This window comes from Python bivittatus, unplaced genomic scaffold (assembly GCF_059951505.1).
Source record: "Python bivittatus isolate LINGU-HERP-01145 unplaced genomic scaffold, Pbiv_v1 ctg000310_np1212, whole genome shotgun sequence".
NCBI lineage: Eukaryota > Metazoa > Chordata > Lepidosauria > Squamata > Pythonidae > Python > Python bivittatus.
The window spans coordinates 2,791,600-2,815,960 of record NW_028277054.1 but is presented as its reverse complement, the minus strand read 5'-3'; the positions used below and the strand labels follow the sequence as shown (position 1 = coordinate 2,815,960).

The following is a 24,361-nucleotide window of genomic DNA, read 5'->3' as shown; positions in this document are numbered from 1 at the left end:
CCAGACGTAGCATTGTTTCCTCCCTATCGCTGCTGCCTTTTGGGGGACAAGGGGGTGCTGCTGTTCAGTGGCAGAGAATCTCTGGACTTTTCTGAAAGTTTCTATATTCAGGGGTCTAAAATTCTGGGAAAGTGCAGCAGGTCAATGCAGGGAATAGGCGACAACAGGGTTTCTCAACCTTGGCCGCTTGAAGATGTGTGGACTCCAACTCCCAGAATTCCCCAGCCAGCATGGCTGGCTGGGGAATTCTGGGAGTTGAAGTCCACACATCTTCAAGCGCCCAAGGTTGAGAAACACGGGTCTAACACCTCCATGACTTGAAAACGAGGCAGTTGAAGCTGCAGAGGGATTGCATCAACTTTCCTGCCAGTGTTGTTTCCTGCAAACGCCAAGAATGAGTGGACAGTGCGCTAACTTTGGAAAGAGGCAGCGTACTGAGATTCGGGGCGTCTGCGGGGAGGTGGGTCCAAAAAAGGGGACACACATTCAAAAGGGGCAGGACGGTCCCTGGATGGTTGTGGAAAGGGTGTTGAGATTGCGCTGATGATCTTAGACGGGACAGCCCTCCTGGAAGATACCACCCCAAACAAGGGGTGTCCTTCATAAAAGAGGGGACGTGGCCACCGTAGGAAATAACCCAGACCCCCAACCAGCCCAATTTCCAGACAGTAAGGACTGGAGGGTGGGGGAGACAAGGTGGGTCTCATAAACCTGGGTAGCTTTTTGCCCAGTTTGCAATCCTGCACACACGGCGGCTTGTTTGTTTCAGCCGGGGGGCCTGCAGTGGGTCAAAAAAGTCAAGATGCTGTCCGCAACCATACAATCAAAGCAACATATGTTACAAAGAGACCACAATTCGGTTGCTTAGTGGTATCCACCATCTTGACCTTTTTGACCCTGCGCAGCTACCCCAGTTTGTTTGTTTCTCCAGTGTAGAGGCTGCCCAGCTCCACAAGGCTGTGGGGGGATCCGACACGAAAAGCAGGAAAGCAGCAAAACAAGGAAAGCAGAGGTCCCAGCATTCCTTCAGGTACGGAGTAGAGAGCTCCAATGAAAGGAAGGATTCCAGAGAAGAAAATCCATTCGGAAGAGAAGTGTCCTATTGTTCATTTGTGAATGCAATTTGTCCGGTTTGTTTTCATTAAAGAGAGGTGCGCAAAATATTTGTGATTGGCATTTTCCAAGCAAACGCTTAAAACATTAAGATTCATGCAACACCCTTAATTGGTTTAGTGAAACATGCACCAGCTGTGCAATGGGTTCAGTTTGGCTGGGGCTAATTTTAGGTGGGGGTGCACAGCTTAGGGCATTGCGCAGGAAGGGCACCGTGCGACCCCAAGCCTCCTTGACTAGTCTGTGGTGCGACGTATTGCACGGGAAACTGGTTAATTCAATGGCTAGGTTAAGGAGGTGGCGGGAATCCAGGCCCACAGGAGCACATATCACAATTTAGAATTTAAAGCACAGTTTTGAAAAGGGATCATGAATTGCCACAAGAAAAGTAGAAGGGGAGGGAGGGAGGGAGGGAGGGAGGGAGGGAGGGAGGGAGGAAGGAAGGAAGGAAGGAAGGAAGGAAGGAAGGAAGGAAGGAAGGAAAAAGAATGAGAGGGAGGAGGGAGGGAGGGAGGGAGGGAGGGAGGGAGGAAGGAAGGAAGGAAGGAAGGAAGGAAGGAAGGAAGGAAGGAAGGAAGGAAGGAAGGAAGGAAGGAAGGAAGGAAGGAAGGAAAAAGAATGAGAGGGAGGAAGGAAGGAAGGAAGGAAGGAAGGAAGGAAGGAAGGAAGGAAGGAAGGAAGGAAGGAAGGAAGGAAGGAGAATGAGAGGAAGGAAGGAAGGAAGGAAGGAAGGAAGGAAGGAAGGAAGGAAGGAAGGCAGGCAGGCAGGCAGGCAGGCAGGCAGGCAGGCCGGCAGGAAGGAAGGACAAAGAATGAAAGAGAGGGAGGGAAGGCAGGAAGGAAGGAAGGAAGGAAGGAAGGAAGGAAGGAAGGAAGGAAGGAAGGAAGGAAGGAAGGAAGGAAGGAAGGAAGGAAGGAGAGACAGAAAGGAAGAAAAAGAGGGAATAAAGGGGAATAAAGGGAAGGGGAATAGGTAAATAAAAAAATAAATTATTCAATAATAAATAAGAATAAAGGGGAATAAAGGGAAGGAGAATAAAGCAGTGACGTTCTATGAGAAATGGCCTTTTTGAGACGGTTGTGCAACAAATACGTGGAGAAAATGATGGCAAGAGGCAACAGATCCAACCCTGAGTTTCCACCAAAGCAAAAACACGGCAAATGTGACATTGCAAATGAGAGTCGTCGTACAATTGTTGCCAGATCGCTTCCCTTTGAACAGTCCAACAATACCAGAACACACAAACTTCAGTGCAAAAAATAACCTTTGTGAAAGAAATCCAATTCCTGCCAAAATTGCACATCTGCTCTTGCAGATAAAGTGTTCCACATGTGCAATTAGGGTCGGAAGAAAGATGCATGAAAATAAGAGCGTCTCCTACAATTCCCCACCTTTAGAAACACGGCTGCCGCTGCCATCTGACCCAGCCATTCACGCTTAGGACGGAGGCCGCCTCCGGGAAATGCCACATCGGAGAAGCGACATTACTGCGCGCCTGCACATTTCTGCCTCGGCGGCCATAAGCCGCCCCCCCGCCTCCCCCCCCCCAAACAGTTTGCACGGCTTTGGACCAACCTGGTCGGAGAGACAAGCACCCCCGAAGTCTTCCAGATCTGATTTGGAGCCTCCATCTCGGTCGTCAATTACCAAGTCAATGGGCATCTTCCCTTTAAGACAGGTGATGTAGCGGTGGCAGAAATTGTCACAGAGGTCGTGCACCTGCGAGGAAGGGAAGGGAAGGGAAGGGAAGGGAAGGGAAGGAAGGGAAGGGAGGGAAGGGAAGGGAAGGGAAGGGAAGGGAAGGGAAGGATGGATAGGGAAAGGAAAGGATGGATAGGGAAGGGAAGGGAAGGGAAGGGAAGGGAAGGGAAGGGAAGGGAGGGGGAGGGAGGGAGGGGGAGGGGGAGGAGGAGGAGGAGGAGGAGGGGAAGGAGGGGAAGGAGAAGAAGGAAAGGGGAAAGGGAAGGAGAAGGAGAAAGAGAAAGAGAGAAAGGTAGCATTTATTGGAATTCCAACCCCCAAATGCCACCCTGCTACAGCTCAGTTGTTCAAATTTCTCAACTTTGTAGGTCTAGCGTTTTGGATGAAGGCCCAGGGACTCCAAAAGTGAAGTGGTTGCAAAAGATCCTCCTCCAATAACAACTTTTTTAGAACTGACCGGGATATAAAGTGCAGAAACAAATAAATAAATGATGCAACCCAGTTTCAGAAAGCTTCCTTAAAGCAGTGTTTTTCAACCTTGGCCACTTGAAGAGGGGTGGACTTCAACTCCCAGAATTCCCCAGCCAGCCATGGCTGGCTGGGGAATTCTGGGAGTTGAAGTCCACCCCTCTTCAAGTGGCCAAGGTTGAAAAACACTGCCTTAACATGGATCCTTATTCCTGGGCCAGGCCTGAAATAAAGCTTTGGGCAAGATGGGGATGAGAAACAGAGGGATGGCAGGTCCTCCTCGCCTCTCCTTGAAACCCGGTGGCTGCTGCGTGGGGTCAGTTTCCCTTTCGGCAAAGCTCAGGAGGCGAAGCTGGATCGGAGCAACCAGCAGCCCTTCTGCAGGACCCAGCATCAGCGCACGGCCGCGCCATCCGAGCCACGCCAGCGGAGCCGTGCAACCCAGGATATGCTTGCACTGGCTCTGAACTCCCGTCTCTTGCCCGGGCTGCGGTGGCTGACACGGATGGAAACCCAAGCGCCAGCGTAGCTAGGAAATTGGTGGGTGGAATTATGGCACCAAACTCAGGATAATAAAATAAATACGGGCTGTCTCATATGTTTTTTTCGCCTCTGGATCTCAAGGCCCTGCGCGCAGAACGTCTTGCACAAAGCAGGGAAGCATTTCTGGTGTGGCCTTCCATTGGGTCCCCCCGAGTTTAGTGTCAGACCTATAGATCTAGCCCCCTGGATTCAAAGTCTGTTTTTAAAACTTCTCCCCCTCTTGCTTCCCTAGGAGGAGATGCTCAAAATTGGAGCCAGCTGCTGCTGCGAGGGAAAAAGGGAAATTATCTGCAAACTTTTGTGTTTTGCTGGAGGATAGCTGGCTTTTGTTTGGCCTTAAATTCCAGGATTTGAGATTTCCCCCACTCCCAGATAAAATTCTGAGTCCTTTCCTTCACTGTTCCAAGGGACCTCAAACAAATTTTTTTCAGGACAAGGGGATGATTACGCTTTTACGGAAAGACAGAAAAATGCCTGGAGATGTGGCATTATTCGATACTGCTGGAACATCTGAGGTCTGTTTGCTTGTTTGGTTTTTGCAGAAAGGAAAAAGCAAAGGTTCTAGTCCTCATGGTGGCCAGATAGGTACGTCTGAGGTCTCAAGTGCAGGACAGTACTGCTAAATAATATTTTCAGGGGTTTGGCCATTGCCTGGATAGAAAACCGCCCCCATCTCCTAGCCAGCAGAATCAGACCGCTCTCCACCAACACCCCAAAATGCACGAAACAGTAAAATTGCAAATGTCCTTCCAAATTATGTAATTTGCAAAACACGTACACGTGCAGGCTGAAAAATCCAGTTTTTCTCATTTGCAGAATCTTAAATGAGTTCCTGCAGGGAACCACAATTTATGCTCAGGGCTTTGCTGCTTAGAGCAAACATCACTTGGCCAACGCAAACCAGAAGATCATGAGTGCTAGTCCTGCCTTAGGCACAAAGCCAGCTGGGTGAGTCTGGGCCAGCCGCTCTCTCGCAGCCCTGGGAAGGAGGCAAGGGCAAACCCCTTCTGAAAAACCTTGCCAAGAAAAGTCCAATAAAACAGGAGTGATTTCCAGCTTTGTTTTCCAGATTGCCAGCCCTGTTTTTATTTCATTTTTGCAGGTTAGTAGGGAGAAGGGAAGCAGGGGAAGGGAAGTAAAGCAAACCTGAGAACGAGCATCCCTACCTTTTCTAATTCCAGGAGGTGGAATCTCAGAACTTGAATAGCCTGGATCATCTATAATTACAAAAGGGGAAAAATGGGTAGTTGCTTATAGTATAAATGCTTGTCTGTTTATTGCAACGCATTTCACAGGACATCCTGGCTGACTTTTGAATCTCTCCCCCTAGGCATTGGAAGAGGTCAGCTGGATTTTCGACGCCAGGCTCAGCTTTCACCCAAAGAAATTCACAATGGAAGGTGCTCATCTAGGCCCATCAGATATACCAATCTGGACTGGGCATTGATGCTTAACATGTACACAGAGGCAAGAAGGAACTCTGGGCATCACAAGCTCCGTGAAGAAAGCCCGTGTTTGGGGCAGCTTGGCAAAGCCTGAAGCTGACCTCAAAGGGGGGGCGTTTGAAGTTGCTCTGGCCAAGTCAGTTTCCCAGGAATCCTGGATCAAGATGTTTTGGGAACGGTCTTAGGGGTTCCCGAGAATGCGCTTTCCGTCTGCCAAAGAGACCTGTTTCGGCTGATTCAGGATCGAATGATGTCGAATTGGAGAAGCCACCAGAAAAACCCCAATCCCATGCGAAGAATTAGGGAGGAAAAGCTGTGTGTTATGAACTACACTTCCCATGGTTCTTGCCGTTCCTAAAAGTCACTATTCATGCTTGTATTCAGTATTCCTCAAGCTTGGCAGCTTGAAGATGGGTGGACTTCAACTCCCAGAATTCCCCAGCCAGCCTTGCTGGCTGGGGAATTCTGGGAGTTGAAGTCCACCCATCTTCAAGCTGCCAAGGTTGAAAAACATTGCTTGTATTGCTTAATAAAGCCCAAGATCCCAGGGAACGCTCCTTCCCACTCACCCCTAAATTCCCCAACACTTTCAGATATGCTGAATCTGAAAGTCCCAGAATTGCCAGCCACCAGGGAAGACATCAAGTTGGGAAGAGGGAGGAAGTCCAGTTTTAAGTGGAACTCTCCCAGAGCAGATCTGCACAACAACCCAGAGAGGTAGGCTGCAATGATTTCTCCCCAAAGGACAGACTCCTCTAGGACAGGAAGGCTGCGAGGCAGAACATAACCTAAAGTTTCATTGGCCGGATTTGACTCCCGCGATGAAGCCTGCAGTGTTCATATGTGTAAAGGTGAGGGACCGATTCAGCAGACACAGATACGGGGGGATAGTTACAGGGAAAGAGAAATAGAGAGAGAGTGAAAATGGAGTTTGACAAGGAACAACACTTTTTGGTGACCTCTTAAAAAAAAAAAAGGAAAGAAGTAAGTTTCCTTACCAAATTATCCAGCTCAGGATTGGAAGAAAATAAAGGTTTTTCTGTCCTAACCTAAAAAGAGACATTTGGGGGTGGGAGCAGGGACGGAAAAACAGAAGAAAACAGAAGGAGCGTTAGTAGAGGGAAAACACGATAGAGCAGTGTTTCTCAACCTTGGCCACTTGAAGAGGTGCGGACCAACTCCCAGAATTCCCCAGCCAGCCCTGCTGGCTGGGGAATTCTGGGAGTTGAAGTCCGCACCTCTTCAAGTGGCCAAGGTTGAGAAACACTGCAATAGAGGGAAATCTAAGCCGTGCATTGTTGGGGGAAAAAAATCTGTTTCTCTCATTTCCCAGAAACTGCAAAGAAACAGCAAAAGAAGTGACTTTTACCCCTGGAGAATTCCAGCTGGCAAGAATCTGTATATTTCACTTCCCAAAGTTGTCTCTCCCTCCTCGGTGTTGGCTCAATTCCTCCACAGTTTCCCCTCCCTCTTCAAAGCCCAAGGTCGGTTTTCTCTTCATCTGTCTCCTTTCAGAAACGAAACCCCTGCGGTGGGGAATCCTTTCAACGGGCTCAATAGAGCCGGGGCTGACCCATCCGAGCCCTCTCTTCTTGGGACTCTGGGGGGGTACCCAACTCCGAACATCCCGGGGTGACCACTTTAAAGAGATCCCCCCAAGGAACCCCATCCGGCAGATCTCAGAGTCAGAGCCCCGGAGAGCATCTCTCTAGTCCTCTAAGGTCTATGTATATTTTTTTAAAAGCACTGCGGGAGGTGGGGGGGCACACGTAAATCTCCCTATTTTGCTTTTCTTCCTCCCCTCTGTAAAAAAAAAAAAATCCGAGTAAGTTGCAAGAAAAGTCATGTTCTCATTCCCAATCGAGGACAAAGAAGAGTTTGCAGAGCGGGACCTTAACATCCTCTTTTCTTTTTAAGGACAAGGAGGGGGCGAGTTGAAAAGCAAAGGGGGGGGGGTTAGCCTTTTCTCTGCCGGATGCTGTGGGTTTCAGATCCTCACCCCATCCAGCATTTTGGGTAGGATTTTCAAGGCATCGTGCAATGCAACTTTTAAATTTGGAGTAGGTTTAAAATCCTGGGCGGGGGGGGGGGGGAGGTAGAATTTGGAGCAGTGAAAATTTGGAGCAGTTTCCACTCTTCGTAAAACTCTCAGTCCTCTTCCCCCCCCCCAACCAAACAACATAAGGGTATTATTATTCCAGGCTCTAACACAGTGTTTCTCAACCTCGGCAGCTTTCAGAGGTGTGGACTTCAACTCCCAGAATTCCCCAGCCTAGCTGGCTGGGGAATTCTGGGAGTTGAAGTCCACACCTCTGAAAGCTGCTGAGGTTGAGAAACACTGCTCTAACATATGAAGTCCTTTACTTGCTTCCTGCCTGGGGAAGAAATGGTGAATTTGGCTTTGAAACCCTGATTGATTTATCATATTAGCAAGCTGATGAATCATCCTGAATGTGGATTTTTAATCAAAAAAAGTCTCGGGTCAATGGGTACGTTCACTGTTTCACTGGAACTCAGGGAGAGAGGGCCAGGATTGCATTTCCCTGCCCTGGATATCAAGCTGGGAGAGGGGAAACACGTGGGAAAAAAGTATTTTTATTGTGATTTTCCTCATTTTTATGCAAGACCTAAAGAGGTGGCAACCTTCAAGGTCAAAGAATATATAATTTGGATCTGAATGATGGTTTCTCAGCTAGCAATAACATTCGTTCTCCAGAACTGGTATTGAGCGGGCCGAGAGAATGCATGAAATCCTATTTTCTCACCTCAAGAAAAAACACCTCTTGCCTTCTGTCTTCCCCCAACCCCCACCTGGCCATAACTCCTATTTTAGCCAATGCCTTCTCCCCATAGCTGCATTTATTTTCAACCCAGTTTTCTGCAAAAAGGAAAGGCACTCTGGACATGCTCAAGGATGCATTGTCGTTTTGCGTGTAAGTAATCACCCGCTGTTACTCAGAGCCTCTTTGCTGAAGATGCTGGAATGTATTTAAAGGGGAATTTGGGAAACCTTTCATAGACCCAAGCAAAGGAACTTAAATACAGTGCCATACGCTAGTACAATGTTTCTCAGCCTTGGGAGCTTTAAGAGATGTGGACTTCAACTCCCAGAATTCTCCAGCCAGAATGCTTTAAGATGGGTGGACTTCAACTCCCAGAATTCCCCAGCCAGCTGGGGAATTCTGGGAGTTGAAGTCCACCCATCTTAAAGTTGCCGAGGTTGAGCAACACTGTTCTACATTACAGCCGGCCCTACTGTTGGGCAACGTGAATGGTCATCCTATTTTTCCCCTCTGCTGGAGGAAGGGTTGTTGGGTGCTCCATGTCCCTTAAACTAGCCACCTTTGGGAACACAATGCAATTCAGGTTAAACTCTAATACCCTCATATCATTCCAGGGCTGCTAATGAAACGAGATGCTTTATTTCTGCCTGCGTTACTTGAAAATGTTTTGAACCCGCTTTTTTACCCCGCAAGCCATTTCAGAGCGAGGATTAACGCTGGCACCTTTTTGATCTCCCAGCACGGACATTTGACAGACATCACAATGACTTCACAGGTCACTGCTCCAAGGACACAATTTCAGATGACACCAAGGAGGCCCAGTTAAAGCCCCAGTAGATCTGATTGGAGTTCTTGTTTTAAAAAGTGACACCAGTTGCGTCATTTGTGCAGTGAGGCCATGATGCATGGGAGGTCACTCCCCCTTATGCCCCCCTCTCTCCCCTCACCCAAACATTGCTGTCCATCCAGATACTAAAATTTCTTGCCCCCTCTTGACAAAGTTCCCACAACACGCTGGTTGACTTTTCAATTTTGCAAGCCTAGCGATGTGATTACTTTTTAGAACGGTGACTTGAGTAAACCAAGCCCTTGGGGTTCATCCAGCAAGCCACAGTACAGTTAACCATGGTTAGTGTATTATACAAATAGAACCACTGGCTTCTGAAGCAAGGTCTATTGCTTGAAGGACCACATCACTTTTTTTTAAATGTCTTTTTGAAGAGCATTCCATGTTTTGGCCTTTGAGAGGTTGGGTGTGTATTTTCAATACACATGCACGCTAAAAAGGGGGGGGGGAGATTTTACTACACAATCTTCTCCATGTCCCAGAAGTCAATGGGAGATCTTTCCAGATAAGGAGGAAGGGAGGGGGGAGGCACCTCCCAAAACAACACAGCCTCAGAGTTTCTTTTGTAACGGGGGACAAAAACATTTTACTGAATCAAGAGGCCCTGTTACTTTGTGGGACAATGGATTTGCGATCAGGGTCATCTGTGGGGGGTGTCAGAAAGTCAAGATGGTGACTGCAAGGGGAGAAGCTTCAATTGCATGGTCATAGGTACCACTTAACTTTTCTGACACACACACACCCACCCATAGATCGGTGCTTCTCAAACTTGGCAACTTTAAGACATGTGGACTTCAAGTCCCAGAATTCCCCAGCCAGCTGGCTAGGGAATTCTGGGACTTGAAGTCCACATGTCTTAAAGTTGCCAAGTTTGAGAAGCACTGCTAGATGCCATATCACACTTTGATACCTGTGTCTCAAACTATAGTCAAAAGAGGCAGCGAAATGAGCCCTAAGTTGGAGGTCTTCAACTTTCTAATCTGACTCTCACCTTCTACCACAAAAGTCTCAGAACTGTCGTCCGGGACGGTGGGGAGGCTTTCTACCAGGAGCCCCATAGCTGCTTCCCAAAAAGTTATCTACAACATCTCTTTAAGGGAGCCCATGTCAGTTCTCATGCATTTGGTGCAGTCCACGTCATGATCTCCCGTGACTGTAGATGTTCCAGCAGTATCCACTCAGGCCAGCAACTCCTGGTCTCTGTGGCAGCCACGGGGGTCAACTGGGGGGCTGGCAGGGTACATGTTCCCCCGGATTTTCCAGAGGGGGCCACGCCTACCAGGTGGAGCTTTCATTCTGAGCTGGGCCATCAAGCCAACTGGGGTCAATAATGCCCAGTTTGACCAAGCACATTCAAGGTAGTGGTTTCATTCAGGTGCTATGGCTCCAACTCTCTTGAAACACTGTTTCTAATATTTGGTATTTTCAAGTACTAAATAAAGGTTGGTTGGTAGGTTGGTTGGTAGGTTGGTTGGTTGGTTGGTTGGTTTTAAACTTGCATTATTTGACTTAAGCCCATCCCAATCCCCCAGCTAGGAAATCAACAAGTTCAGGCCCACAGCAACAGCCGCATCATGATCAGAATCAAGATGCGGAAGAAAAATGTTTCATGATTTCAGCAAAAGGCAGAAAAATCCACATATTGAAATGGCAGATGTGAGAAGGGGCCACAACCCCCGCCTCTCTGTAGAATTGGGGGCATTCGATTCCTGCCTCTTTATGGGACTGGCAGGGGCACTCTACCCCTGTCTCACCATGGGACTAGCGTGCCATGGCATTTGCTGCCAAGATCTGACATTGTTCGCCAAGCAGAGTGTCCATATATTGAAAATGCTGATATTTGGTGAATGTCTGCATTAGAATGAGGAATTTCTAATAATTGCTGTTTCAAGGACACGTGGTATCTATCTATCTATCTATCTATCTATCTATCTATCTATCTATCTATCTCATATCTATCTATCTCATATCTATCTATCTATCTATCTATCTATCTATCTATCTATCTATCTATCTATCTATCGGTTTGTCCATCCATCCATCCATCCATCCATCCATCCATCTATATCATCTCTATCTATCATCTATCTATCTGTCTGTCTGTCTGTCGGTTTGTCCATCCATCCATCCATCCATCCATCCATCCATCCATCCATCTATCTATCTATCTATCTATCTATCTATCTATCTATCTATCTATCTATCATCAGAATGACTCATCCTCTAGAATACATTATAGCCCAGCACTTCTCTGCACCACAAATCTTGATCCGAGAAAAAAGATGTTTTTCCAGATTTTATTCCAAGACCTTAACTTTAATGCAGGCTTATAAGTAGCCAATTGCCTAGTCCCTTGTGCCAAGTTTACAGCTGCTTCCAGGAGACCAAGCTAAGGGACGTTAGAAGAGCTGGCTCGTCATTCATTGATCTGGGTGGGCCACAAATTATGTACAGCTCATCCAGTGGGCTAAGAAATATTCTGGACTATCAAATTAGAAAATGTGTTTATAAGCATAATGTCTTTTTTTTTTTCCACTGCCAAGAACCTACACATCTCCCCCTCTCTGTGATGCCTCCCCTTCTCCAGAAACCAACCTGTTTGGCAAAGACAGCAATGTCTTCATTGAAGGAATCCGATGAGCAGACATCTCCTCCAGGATACGAACCAGAAGTGTCTCTGGGAGAACATGTAGCCAGCTCACATTTTTCAAAGACCAGGGCGAGCAGTGGGAACAAGGGGTGCCTAAAAAGAAGAGGAAACAGTGTTTGGCAAACCAGTTGCATGGAGGCTCCAGCGGAGACACGCTGGAGGAGTTGAAGCCTAGGGTCATCTGCAGCTCTTGGTGAGAAGAAAGACAAACTGTTAATGTTTAAAGACCATTCAGTAGGAGGGAACATACTTCTAAATCCAGGAGAAAGAAGGACACCCGGTCCCACCGTTTGCTTTCTCTACAAGACTTCTATGCCTGCTCTTCTTGGAAGAAAGCCCCCATCATTCAGTCGGACCTCAAAGGCACACTCTGCATGCTTTAGGATATCTCTTTTTCCCCCCTCAAATGGGCATGCTCCAGGAATAAACCTGATGCAGAACACTAGCTCTAGGCAAGCATTCTAAATTTAGTAGAAGATTCACAGAAAGTCAGAAAAATGAATGGCTTTAAAAATCACAGAACGTTTCCTCCCAGCTCCGTATCTCTGACTTCTCCACATCCTTGGTCATCTGCCCAACACTGAGAACTCTGATTTTAGGAATCAGCCACCTTCATCACGATGCAACTGGTGCAGCATTAATGCACATCATGCTCAGTCACAACTGCACAGCCTCATCCCAGGACCCCCCACACACGTCACGGCAGGGCTCCCCTCCCCGAAGAAGAATAAGGAGGGAAAACAAATTCACCATCCTTCAGGTCCATCTACGTTGGAAATGTAGCCTTTTGACCAGCGAAGAGATTAAAGGATCTGTAAGGCTGCAAGCAAAGAATGAATGCTGCAAACTTTAGGGAGAAGATAAAAGTCTGAATGTACCATAAGAAACTTTCTTTCTTTTTTTCTTTTTTCTTTTTCTTTTTGTGGCTAGGATTAAAGTTATTTCAAAGACCGCTTCTGCTGGTAGGGAGCACTCCAACTCTGTCCCTTCTATGATTTATGTCAACTTCCAACCAGCAAAGTCCACCCCTCAATTCCTTCCTTCCCTCCTTTTTTCCCTGCTAGATTTGGAGGGATAGCGAGGGAGAGACAGTGTGTTCCCAGCTATACATTAGACAAGTTCACGCACCATATGTTACACAAATATTTGTAGCAGAGGCCCAGCCCAGAATAACTGTTAAGTGAGTGTCTCCACAGAACATTTCGATTTCAGAGGAGAAACCAAACAAGAGTCAAGGGGGGGGGGGTGTACGTTTCAATCCTGCAACAATCCATCTTCCCTTCCCCTCCAATTCGCAGAGAAGAAAATGGCAAATTAAAAACACTGCTAGCTGTAACCAGTGATTTGGGTGTAGGGTATGGAGGGGAGGAAGGGGCACTGTAATGTCTCATAGCATGGCAAAAATATCTATATATATATATATATATATATTCTTCCAAAGACGGCCTGGGAAGCTTCAGACTGTAAGATGCAAGTCAAAGACGAAAGGAAAGGAAGGGATCTATCAATCTGCTTTAAGACCTTTCTGGTCGAGCAACGCTTTGAAAACGGTTTTTGGCCTTTCTTGACTAACAGCCTAAGCTGGCTAGAAAAAGAAAGAAAAAAAAAATGCCCTTTTGAGTCAGTAACCCGTGTCTTTGCTGGTTTCCAGTCTGCTTTAGGACTGGCAATTTTTGGTGTGGCCCACAGCAAGGGGCATTTTTGATTTCAGCACCCCACGACCGTCCGATTCTCTCTCTAAAGGAAGGAAAATATATTATCTGAAAGGGAAGCTGAACTCCTTGCCTTCTGAAGTTCCTGAATTCAGTTTTCTAAATCATCCTCCTTTAAGCTTAAAAAAAATGCATAATTAGAAAGCATTAACATCAATATTCAGCAGAACAAATATTTACCATTCATTAGGAGAAAAAAACCCTCAGCCAAGCAGGAAGCTAATATTTCCAGTCAACTAAGGAATAATCAGGTTGAGAAACTAGGAAAGTGGAAAAATCCAGGATTTAAAAGATGGGCAATTCTTTTCTCTCCTCCCCGTTTTTTTTCCTTCTCCAGTGACAGAACTGGAGAGAACAGACAGAAAGACCAGGGTGTTCAGAGTGAAAAGACGCAGCCCAGGTTGCCTGGCCCATAAATCTTTCTGCAGGGTCAAAATTATTGGTAGTGGAAATTTACTTGCCGAGATTTTCTGAGGCCCCTAAATCTACACAACTTCCACCAAAAATTAAAACAGCGGCCTCAGATTTGCATTCAACCATGCATCGGTTTAGAGAGTTAATCTTAAGAACTGTGTGCATATTACATTTAAGCACATGCATAAAAACACACAATCAAAATGCCATAAAGGTATGTATTACTCAGAGACATGGGTCGAGAAACTGTACTTCAGTCCAGATCCCAACTGAATGGTCAAACAGAATTGACCTCTGTGTGAAACGGTGCGATAATTAGAGTATGCATCTTTCTCTGAACACCACCGGTTGGCCTTTGGTGAAATACATTTTTGTGACTTTTGGGGGCACAAATAGATGATTGGGCCTGCTTTAGGTTCCTGTGTTCTGCAAACTTCCCCAGTGGGTCTCTTGATAAAGAGAATTGCACGACTGATCTTACGCAACATGGTAGATGTTCTGTGCAGGGATTCTCACACTCTCAAAATTCCAGAAACATCCTTTTTACTGATGATATATATACACTTGGGTATACTGGTAATATGACAATATGACTATGCACATTTGTATTTGTAACCCGCTTTGACTCGCTGTTCGATGTTTGGTAAGATTGTTTTTTAGGAATAAAAAAGTTTAAAATAAAAAATAAAAAATTCCAGAAACATCCACCGGATCAAGAGCTCTGGGAAATTAGTGGTGCTTGCAGGGGGATCCAAAAAGGCAAGACTTTGACTTTTTTTTTACACACACACACACACACACACACACACCCTTGTTGGTTTGGAGGAGGGGTTGCTGGCATCTCCAAGGACGACCATCTCAGAAGAAAAGTAGTCCATCAGTAATAACAACTGAGACTGATCCCAAGCGTTACTTATTCCCAGCTCTATTTTGTCCACAAGTTGCCTAGAAAAAGGCCACTTTCTTGCACCATCTTCTTCATCCTCCACTCCCCTTTCTTGGCTCCTAGACTTTAAGCTTGGTTCCCTTCCCTCCTCCCTATCAAACATGGGGCAGGAGCATACCTCTGATCATCCTGAGGAACATCTGCCTTAGGTTTGTCAGTGATGAAGTAGCCACTGGTCCTGAAGGCTGGCATGGTGATGGGATCACTTGGAAGCAGTTGTACTGCCAGTGCGAACACCAGCGTTGGCAAGGGAAGATGCCAGTGAAACCTGGTCAGTCAAAATGGGGTCTTTGCATGTTTATGAAGGCCGGGAAGTTTACAGGACTCAAAGGACCCAGTCCATTGGTCTCTCCAAGACTCCTAGCTTAGTTTGCTGTGCCAACCCATTGCCCTATTATTATTTCATTATTATTTATTTAAATGTATTGCCCAACTTCATGGGCTCAGCCTTGTCTGTGGTGCTCTCTCATCAAACGTTCCTGCACTTGAGGTTCTAACCTGTCTTTCATATCTAAATCGAATCAAACCATTCAGTGCCTGTGACTGTCTCCATAAAATGTTTAGCCAGTTTTGGACATTTTCTGTTCTGACTTTGAGGTGAAGCATTTGTGGGGGGGGAAATATATGCACTCCGGCCGCAGGGAGTCCCTGGGTAAGAATGCCCAGTTTATAGACAACCCATAGTTCAGAACAGAGCCTGTTGTAGCAAAATTTGAGATAAATATACAGTGATTCCAGTTAAATACACAGTGGTTGGAGTTCATTACACAATACCATTTAGACCGTATTATATAATAATACTGTTCCGGCTTACATACAAATTCAACTTAAGGACAGACCTCGGGAACGGAACTCGTCCTTAAACTGGGGACTCCCTGTAACCATACAAGAAGCTACTTTCCTGTGGCCTCCAAGTTGTGTTTGATGACTATCTTTGGAGGCCTCCTCCTGCTTATTCAACAGTTGGGCTGTGAGTTTTAGCATTCAAATCTGCTGCTCCGTGGAATTAGGAAGGTCGTAGACCAGAATGCACGCAAATAGAAGAGGTATCCATAGACCGTAGCATCTAATAACTAACTGAACTTCCATATACAACGCCCTTTATCTGCTTCCAGTGGCACCCTTCAAAGAGACGGTGCTGCTCCAAGGGAGGAAACTGGATATTGGTAAAAATGGGACTTCTCCTCCAGATGTGTTGAACTAAGCATGACCAACAAGGGTGTACTGTGGAAACTTCACACACCCAAGATGTATCCTTTAATTATTCCACTGGAAGATATGGTGGTCTGCATTTCAATATAGCCAAAGGATCTATCAGAGACTGGATTTGGCAAAGCCACAGAGAAAAGCCATGATAGCAATGATTAATACCAATATATAAGTGGAGCCTTCAGGTCTGGTAGCAGAATACCTGGAATTTTTCAGGCTGTTTTTGTGGGCTTGTAGAATTATCTGGCCAGAAAGAAAACACCTGACCTAAACCTGGGTTTAGGAACCCTGTTTAATCATACCAAGTCCTTTTACATTGCATTCTCTGCACCACAGAATGAAACCACTGTATTCGAGTTTCCTTATCAAGAGCGAGCTTTAAACACTATCACAGGATGATAAATGGAATTATTTTTCTCATACATTCAGTAAAAAGAAAACTGTATTCAACTCCTTAAGCGTATGACCTTGGAGAAGCCAGATCCAGATCTATTCCCTGGTCTTACAAAAGTCTGCATACACACACACACACACACACACTCACACTCACAGACACACACACAGAGGCTTCATTCCTGTCATAGAGATTCAGCATTACCAAATTCTTTCCCCACCTTTCAACATGGAACAGTCAACCTCAAACAGAACAGGAAGAACCAAGTAGTTTGTGGAACAATATAAATGCAAAGCTTACAATGATAAATCACATTAATTAAATGAAGGCGGGAGGGGGGGAAAACCTCCGCTGAGCAGGGAGCGAACGGTTTATCATTCCCCAGTTCCCCAATATGCAGTCAAACCTCACGCTCCTTTCTGCCTTCCTCTTAGAGTTCCTAAGAATTGTAGCGCTGAATGAGAAGAATCTATGTATTCTTTTCCCAAAACAACCCAGTCTGTCGCATGGGAAGTTCAGAAGCAGAAGGAATGGCTATCCTCTCATTGTCCTGGCGTCTGGTAGCATGCCCCTGAAAATGGAAGTTCCACCAAGCCCCTTGACCTAATCATGCTGCCTTCTGAATCTGTCACCCCAAGACACTTATCCTCCTGTATCTAATCCCTGACCCGAGGTATGCTGTATACAGATAATACGTCAGGGCCTCGCTCCTTCTGGACAAAATGATGCTGTTCCAGTTGTACCGATGGAGATGAAAAGAAATTGCTCGGCCATCACACTGGCAACTAGAGGCAGCCCCCTCAGTTCGTGGCAAGCCCCCCTCTGTGTGGCATGTGGGAAAGGGGCACTGCTGATTTTTTGCAGGCTGACCCCAAACACCAAGCAGGATCCCTCCCCCATTTTAAAACCCTTTACATTTCCTACCATTGGCTAGACTTCAAACCATGGAGCATCCTCCTCGTATCAGTTGATTTGGCTGGCCTGGCAGGGCCAAGGGGAGCCCCTGACTGAGGTCTGAAGTGGCACCAGTGAGACCCAGGTTCAGGTCCCCCCCCCCCCCAGGCCATGGAAGCTCCCAGGGTGGCTTTGGGCCCATCACTCTTGGCCCAACCTACCTCATAAGGTCGTTGTGGTGGGGAAAAATGAGGGGGGGGGGATACTATGATACTTTGAGCTCCTGAACAGAGGGTGGGACATACGTCTAACAAATAAATACATAAAATATTGGCGTTCCAGGGTCTGCTCTTTTTTTCTTATCATCCGCAGGTTTGCACCTCTTCCTCAACCAGAATAGAAAAGGCCTTAATCCGAAACCCACACATTTTCCTTAACTTTGTTACTGAAGAAAAAAAAACACTGTTGGCTGAGTATTCACAATGCTCTGAATTATCAACTAATGGGATGGGCCGTATGCTCACCTTGGCCACTTGGAAAAAAGACGAAACACCAAGATTAAAACTAACCCAGCTCTCATCATGCCCTCAGCCACTGACTGAGTTCAGCATGCTTTGCACAGGCAAACTAAGAGAAGGAAATCTGCGGGGCTGAGCTAGAAACGGCAGCACTCAGACCGATCCCGGGGAAACACACAGTCCACCGGCCCAAAGGCAAGCAGGCCTTTTTAAGAAAGGGATCCGCAGGGGAGAAAAAAGAGAAGAAAATCCATCTCTGAGCGGCAGATAAATCTAAATACCCTGAACTCCGGGAGGCAAAGATTTAGGAAAGTGGATTATCAGATCCTTCCACCCAAAGGAGGTAGAGCCCCATTAATCAGCTTTCTTAGTAAGGTGAGAAGGATCTTTAGGTAGATCTCCCCGCTGAGATACATAAGTTAGAAGAGTCTCCGGGAGCCCAAGGGGAAAAGATCCCATGGGAAGGAGAGCCTGGAGGCTGGGATCTCCCGACCGAAGGAAGAGGAGCAGGCGTTAGAGGGCGAGGTCGCGTAATTCGGCCCACGGACCCGGGTTAAGGAAGGAGAGCCGAAAGGCGATTCGACCTGCTGCCATTCCGACGGCAGATCGACGGGAGGGCTGGGCCGAATCGATCGCGTAAGCCGACACGCGAGCCACCCTCGTTCCTGGCCAAATAAGCCGGCGGCCAGATCTCTCTTGGAGAGAGAGGGGAGACCGGGAGGGAAAGCCCGCCTTCGATCCGCCGCTTCGGCGGAAGGATGATCCAGCGATCCAGCCCCCTAAGGCTGGCCTCGAATCTGTGCTGGGCTTGGTTTCCGAGTCAGCCGGCAAGAGAAGCCGCGGGGAGAGGGTCTCTCTTCACTCCTCACCCAGGCCCTGCCCCAGACACGGTTTCTCGGGAGGAATCTCTTGCCAAACCCCCCGCCCGCCTCCCGGGCGCCTTTCCCTCGCTGGCCGCCGGTGTTCAGCCCGGGTCGCCCTGGCGCTCCAGGCTGAGCCCGGCGGAGCGGCGTTCCGACGTGGGGCGCGAACTAGCAGGGCGTCCTCCTCTGGTCTCTTCGGGGGAAGAAGGGGAACAAAGGCCTGGCCCGGAGACCCCAAGGGAGGCGGGTGACGGCGACAGAGAGCCCTTGGCGCGGCCAGGAGCGCAGGAGGAAGCCGGCCCGCCGCTTCCCGCTGAGACTTACCCATAAATTTCATCTTTCTCTCGCTTCAAGGCGTCGTTGGAGCCCAGTCCTGGAGGCATCCCAGGCCGGTGGTTAACTCCCGCCGATCCATAAGGGGCCCCCTGGTTTAAAGCGTGATGTTGCAGACCCCTGCCCGAATGTGGGTCTCCGAAGGCCGGCAGAGAGACTCCGTCCATTCCGGCGTAATGTACCAACTCATCGTACTACGGGAGGTGCAAATCAGGTGCCAGGCGAGGAAAAAGAAAGAAAGAAAGTTTCAGACTCCCGGTTTAGGATTTTTTTCCCGCCCTCCTGTCCTGCAACTAGGAAATGCTCCTCCAGATCTAGGCAGACCTACCAGGACAATTTCCTTCACAAGAGGCCGGGGACGCCTTTGAAAGCAAGGATTTCGAAAGTGTTCCTCCAAACATGGGCCGAAGTATTTGGGGAGGGGGCGGGAGGATACAGGCGAGGCGAATGATGCCAAACCAGCCATTATCCCCTACCCCCCCCCCCCCAAATCAGGGCCTTTTCCACTGACGTCAAGAACTTCCTGGGTGAACCCTGCCTTGTATTCTTCGGCCCGCTCTCCCCACCCCGTCCCAAATACCCCCAACCTCAGGGGTCCTCCTCATTCTCATTTCAAGGCGGGGGTGGGTGTGGGGTGGAATAGAAGAGCCGGGTCATTCTTTAAGGATTAAACTAACAAACAAATCACCAACTTTTCCCTCTCTGGCCACGGATTTCCATCTTTTGTGCTTTTCGCCACTTAAGTCAATTTCACGCCACCGCTGGTCAATTTCACGACCGCGGCCTTCTTTAGCTCAGGCGCCACTTCAGCCCCCGCCAGCGCGGGCGAGCCTCGCGCCTTCGATCTGGGGATGGCCCCCATTTAGAAGCAATAACAACTGCCCCAAAGAAACCCACACACGCACCCACAGAGACATACTTTTAAAAAGGCATTCAACAACCAAACCGAAGACCTCTTACGTTGGCAGGCAAATCAGCGGGGAAAGTCCACCGTTCAGCCTGCAGTTCTCAGCTCGGCTGCAGAAATCCCCCACCTCACCTTACCCCTATATTCGGAACAAATAAACTCGGTTTCCTTAAAAAGGAACAAAACGCACCTACACAAAAACACATTATCTTCCTCGTCATCACCATCCCAGAAGTCTGCACCTGGGAGCTGTTTTGGAAACTTTAAAAAGAAGGGGATCTTTTTGTGTGTGTGTGTGAAAGGGAGCAGAACTTTTGAGAGAGGAATTAGACCCGCGCGGAACTTCTTCTCCTGCTTGGATTTTATTCAATTTTTATTTGTTTGTTTGTTTGTTTGTTTATTTCAGGGATTTCGACATAGAAAGTGTGCGGGTCTATATTGCCGCTTCTGCAGCTGGGCACTTAAAAAGAAGAGTAAAACAAAATCTGATCTTTTGCACGCTCAATCAACTTTTCCCATTTTCTTTTCAGCCTGTCCCGGTCCACTTCTTTGCCAGTTGCGCCCCCCACCCCGCCCCATGGAATCAACATGCGCTTCTTTTCCTTCTCTTTTCCTTCCTCCTTCCTTCCTTCTTTCTCTAAGGGAAGAAGGTCAGCGTCTTTATAACTGAGTTAAAATCCCGCATTGCACTTTAAACTTTACAATTTTTCTGTAAAGGAAAAAGCAAAACAGAGGAAAAATTCCCCTCCCTTCCCCCGGGGAGAAAAAGTGCGATTTTTTTTCCACCCTGCCAAGCAACTATTCTTATTTAAATCATGTCTTACAGCTCAGCTCTGAGCAAAGAGGAGCCGATCCATTTAACCTTCCCCTCCCTCTCTTTTCTTCTCTTTCACACAGTTCTGCAAAGACTCCTCTGACTTTTCAGAATACACTTTTTAAAATAAAATAAAATACTCCGAAGGGAAGCATCTTTGAAGTATGCATGGATACACAGGCGAGCACACATTATATGGTCATTTAAAAAAATATTGAGGGCAAATCATAGCCCAAATCTTGCTTTGGGAAGCAAGATCCCACTCGTTTTTTGGATTAATAAATTGTGACTGTGTTGGAGGTTTCCTCTCCCCAACTTTTCCTTTTCTCCAGAAATGATTTCTAAATCTTGGAAAGTTACATCAGAAAGAATGAGACATAATAACAAATAGTGCTAAAGATTGTTTTGGAAAGAGAGAGAGAGAAAGAGGAAGAAAAGAAAGAAAGAAAGAAAGAAAGAAAGAAAGAAAGAAAGAAAGAAAGAAAGAAAGAAAGAAAGAAAAAGAAAAAGAAAGAAATCACTGTGTAAGCTACATTTCGATTGAATTAAACAGCAGATGATTAAATACCAAGAAAAGGATAATAACAGCAATACTTAGCAGAAAGTATGTTTTTTCCCCCTCTGCTTCCTGGAACTATACCTACACCCCAAATATAATACCTGAGATTCCAGATACGAGGATGTTCCCATATCCCCCCCCCCAAAAAAAGAAACAGAGGCGGTGGGGAAGCAGGCTCCTAGGAAGAGTGTTCTGAATTTCTTACAAGGGGCCAAACTGAAGAGACATTAACCTCAGGCTTTCATGCCGGCTCACTCTTTTCTGCCGCTCCGTGGAGGGGGTCAGAGGAGAAAAAAAGAATGAAAAAACTTTCGAAAGGCATCATAAAGTGCCACAAACCTGCCCCGCTGAAACTTTCAAATGAGCAGCTGGACATCAAAGGGACAGGGATAGAAAAAGTCAAGCATTCCTCTTTTCCTTCTGCTTTTTAAGTTATGCCCACTGCATTTCTGTTTGTTAGAGTTTGCTATGGAGACGTTCACTAGCACAGCAGTCAATATTTGGGTTTGGGTTTTGGGGGTTTGTTTTTTTTCCCCGCTTTTTGAAAAAGCTCTTAACTCACAAAGTTAAATGCAGGGAAGAGAGAGATGGGAGCATCAAGTTATATCAAGAAGTGACAGCTGTGGATTCATTTGAAAGGGGGAGATGATTAAAAAAAAAAATCCTATTCTCCCCTTCCTTCCACCACCTCGGTCCCAAATCTCACTGGAGACTTACCGGGTCACCAAGAAGCCAACAATGGATGGAATAAGAAGTTGTGGTGGAAAATGACAAGCATGGGAAGGTTGAGAAAACAAGAGAGACTCCAACCACGAGTGATTTGCACGAACTGATGTGCAAATTTCAGGGAAAGCAACTCAAGTGCATCGTATTTTTTTATAACATGGCTATCCTTTAAGATACAGCCCCCCCCCCCAAAAAAAAGCAATCCGGAGGATTTGACTTTAAAATTACACACCGAACCCTCAGCAACGGCCTGTTTTATTTCTTAAAAACTATTATTTTCAGTGGTCTAATGAAAAGAGAAAGCTGTTACTTGGGCGGGGAGGCGGCTGAGGCGATCCTCACTTACCCTTTGGGCCATCAGACGCTCCCAAGATTTTTCTCCAGGGCTTCTTTTCCTTCTGGCGTCTCCCCCCGGGAGAAGCGGGCTTTGGGGGGAGCCAGAAAGGCGTCAGTTCTTTCCAAAAAGCAAGAGGTTCATTTCTGCCACTTCCTGCACCCCCATCAATTCCAGGCAGCTGGAGCAAAGAAGAGGAGCTGGAAACTGTTGCAGGGAGTTTGCTCCCGGATCGAGTCTCTCTCCGCCCCCCCCCCCCCCAGAGAGGAGCGATCTGCGGATAACTCTAAAGAACAATAATTTTAACAATCAGAAAAACCACGCTGTCCTTTCAGAAGTCTTGTTCCGTATTATTATTTTTAAGAAAACCTAAGCAGGATGCCAGCTGGGGCTTCATCAGCGACGTTTGCCTGGAAGTGGGGGCCTGGGGGAAGGGAGAGAAAACTAGAGTGGCTTAGATCTACAGAGCTGGCTTGCAGGGGATCCCTCCTTTCTCCAAAGTAGATCTCCGCTTCTGCCGTTCGCTGCCGTCGCTGTCCGTCGAGGGCTGAGAATGTCAGCCCAATGATTGATGATCCTCGTACTCTGTGTGTGTGTGTGTGTGTGTGTGTGTGTACACACACGCACCAGCCGGGTGGTAATTTGAAAGGGGGAGGGGGAGACAAAAGGGAAATGATGGGGTGCTGGATGGAAACACCCCCCAAAGATCCTTTTTCCTCCCGAAAAGGCGCTCGCGCCCGCTCCTTTCTATTCTTCTTGCCTTTCTTCTTCTCGGCTTCAAAACATGGACCTCAACTCCCAACAACGCGCCCCCCCCGCGCGCCGCTCTTTCTCCCTTTCCTTTTTAAACGCGCCTCCAAGATGCAAAGGAGGAGAAATGGGGGGGGGGGGATGTTGATAGAGAGAGCGCGCTAGAGAAGGTGCTGGAGGAAGAGGAAGAGAGGTGTGGTGTGGGGGGGCTCAGCGGTTCCCAAAAGCCCCCCCACCCAGCATCACCACCGAGGAGAATTCAGCGCTCACCCGCCCCCTGTATTCAGCAGGGGGGGGGGGCAGAGAAAGAGAGAGAAACACACCCGCGCGCACACACACACACCCCAGCCGGGGGTTGCCACTTTTCCCCGGCACTCCTCCTCTTAAAGCAGCAGCGGATCTGGGGAGTGGGTTGGGGGGGGCAGAGAGAGGAGGAAATGGACGAGGCCCCCTCGCGACTTGAGAGTTTGGATGGGGGGTTTTGTTCGAACGGGGATAGTTCTACGAGAGAGGGAGATGCCCGCGAGGATCAAAGAGGCTGCTGGCCTCCCCCCCCCCCCCCGCCGTTGCCTGCTCTTCTTTTTCCCTCCCTCGCCGCCCCCCCTCCCCCCCCGCCCGGCGCTGACTCTGTGGAAGGAGGAGGAGAGAAGAGAAAGATGCGCCTTTCTCTGCACAGCCCTCAGCTACGAACACATCCGGAAGTGGAGGGGCCTTTTCGTTTAACTCGTTCTCTTCCTGCCTTTCGGCTCCGCTGGGAAGCAGCCCAGAACCGCGGTCCAGGTCGGCTGGCGGAAGGGGAAGGGGCTGCCTTGCCCCCCGCCCCTCCTCCCGTGCTCCGGGCACCTGTTTGGGTGTGAGTTTGGGGGCAGACCCAGAGACTTCCCCCCCAAGACACTCAAGGCAGCTGAGGAGGGGGGGGGCATGGCTGATTTCAACAGGCTTTGGGGGGACCAGTCTTCATTTTGCTGTGGCTCTTCCTCGGTGGTCCAAGAGCGACAGAAGTGGAGCATCACTCTGTGGTGGGGGTGTTGGTTGCAATGAGGAAGGCGAGCAGCTCGATGTGCCCAGGTGTGTTGGCATCCCCCCCCCCCCCCCGGTGCCCTTGGGAGAGGTTCAGGATGGGACTTCCAGGTTCAAAGGCGAGATAGCGGGGTCCAGAGGGGGCAGAAGGCCCCCATCCAAACCTTGAGCCACCCTCAAGCCCCCTTGTGGGCTTCCCCGCCAAGGGGGCTGTTTTGTAAGGGGGGAGGAAAGGCTGTGCTGAATGGATTGCAGAAATGAGGAGGAGGGGGCAGGATGTGCACGCTGGGAAGACCCTGGTTTGATAAACCAGCCAGATGTGCAGGGTGGGAAAACATTGCACGAAGCCAATCATGTGCTGTTTTTGATTTGGGCATAATGAGATATGAGAACACAGCTGTTGCTGGTTTATAAACC

The 24,361-nt window shown here is 47.9% G+C and overlaps 1 protein-coding gene across 5 annotated transcripts in view; it reads right to left on the bottom strand.

Annotated features, from left to right (window-relative positions):
* MEIS3 (Meis homeobox 3) overlaps positions 1-23,414 on the bottom strand; it is a 41,008-nt gene extending 17,594 nt beyond the window's left edge. Inside the window, exons 1-6 of one of the 5 annotated variants that reach the window (XM_088139828.1) lie at positions 22,187-23,414; positions 18,826-19,028; positions 11,497-11,644; positions 6,270-6,320; positions 4,993-5,043; positions 2,690-2,833 (exon numbers count right to left, since the gene is read on the bottom strand). In XM_088139828.1, the coding sequence (XP_087995954.1) occupies positions 2,690-2,833; positions 4,993-5,043; positions 6,270-6,320; positions 11,497-11,644; positions 18,826-19,028; positions 22,187-22,198 (609 nt within the window). In that variant the 5' untranslated portion in view covers positions 22,199-23,414. The remainder of the gene's footprint in view (positions 1-2,689; positions 2,834-4,992; positions 5,044-6,269; positions 6,321-11,496; positions 11,645-18,825; positions 19,029-22,186) is intronic. The other 4 variants (XM_088139827.1, XM_088139829.1, XM_088139830.1 and 1 more) reach the window with 4 other exon arrangements.
* Positions 23,415-24,361: the final 947 nt, after the last annotated feature.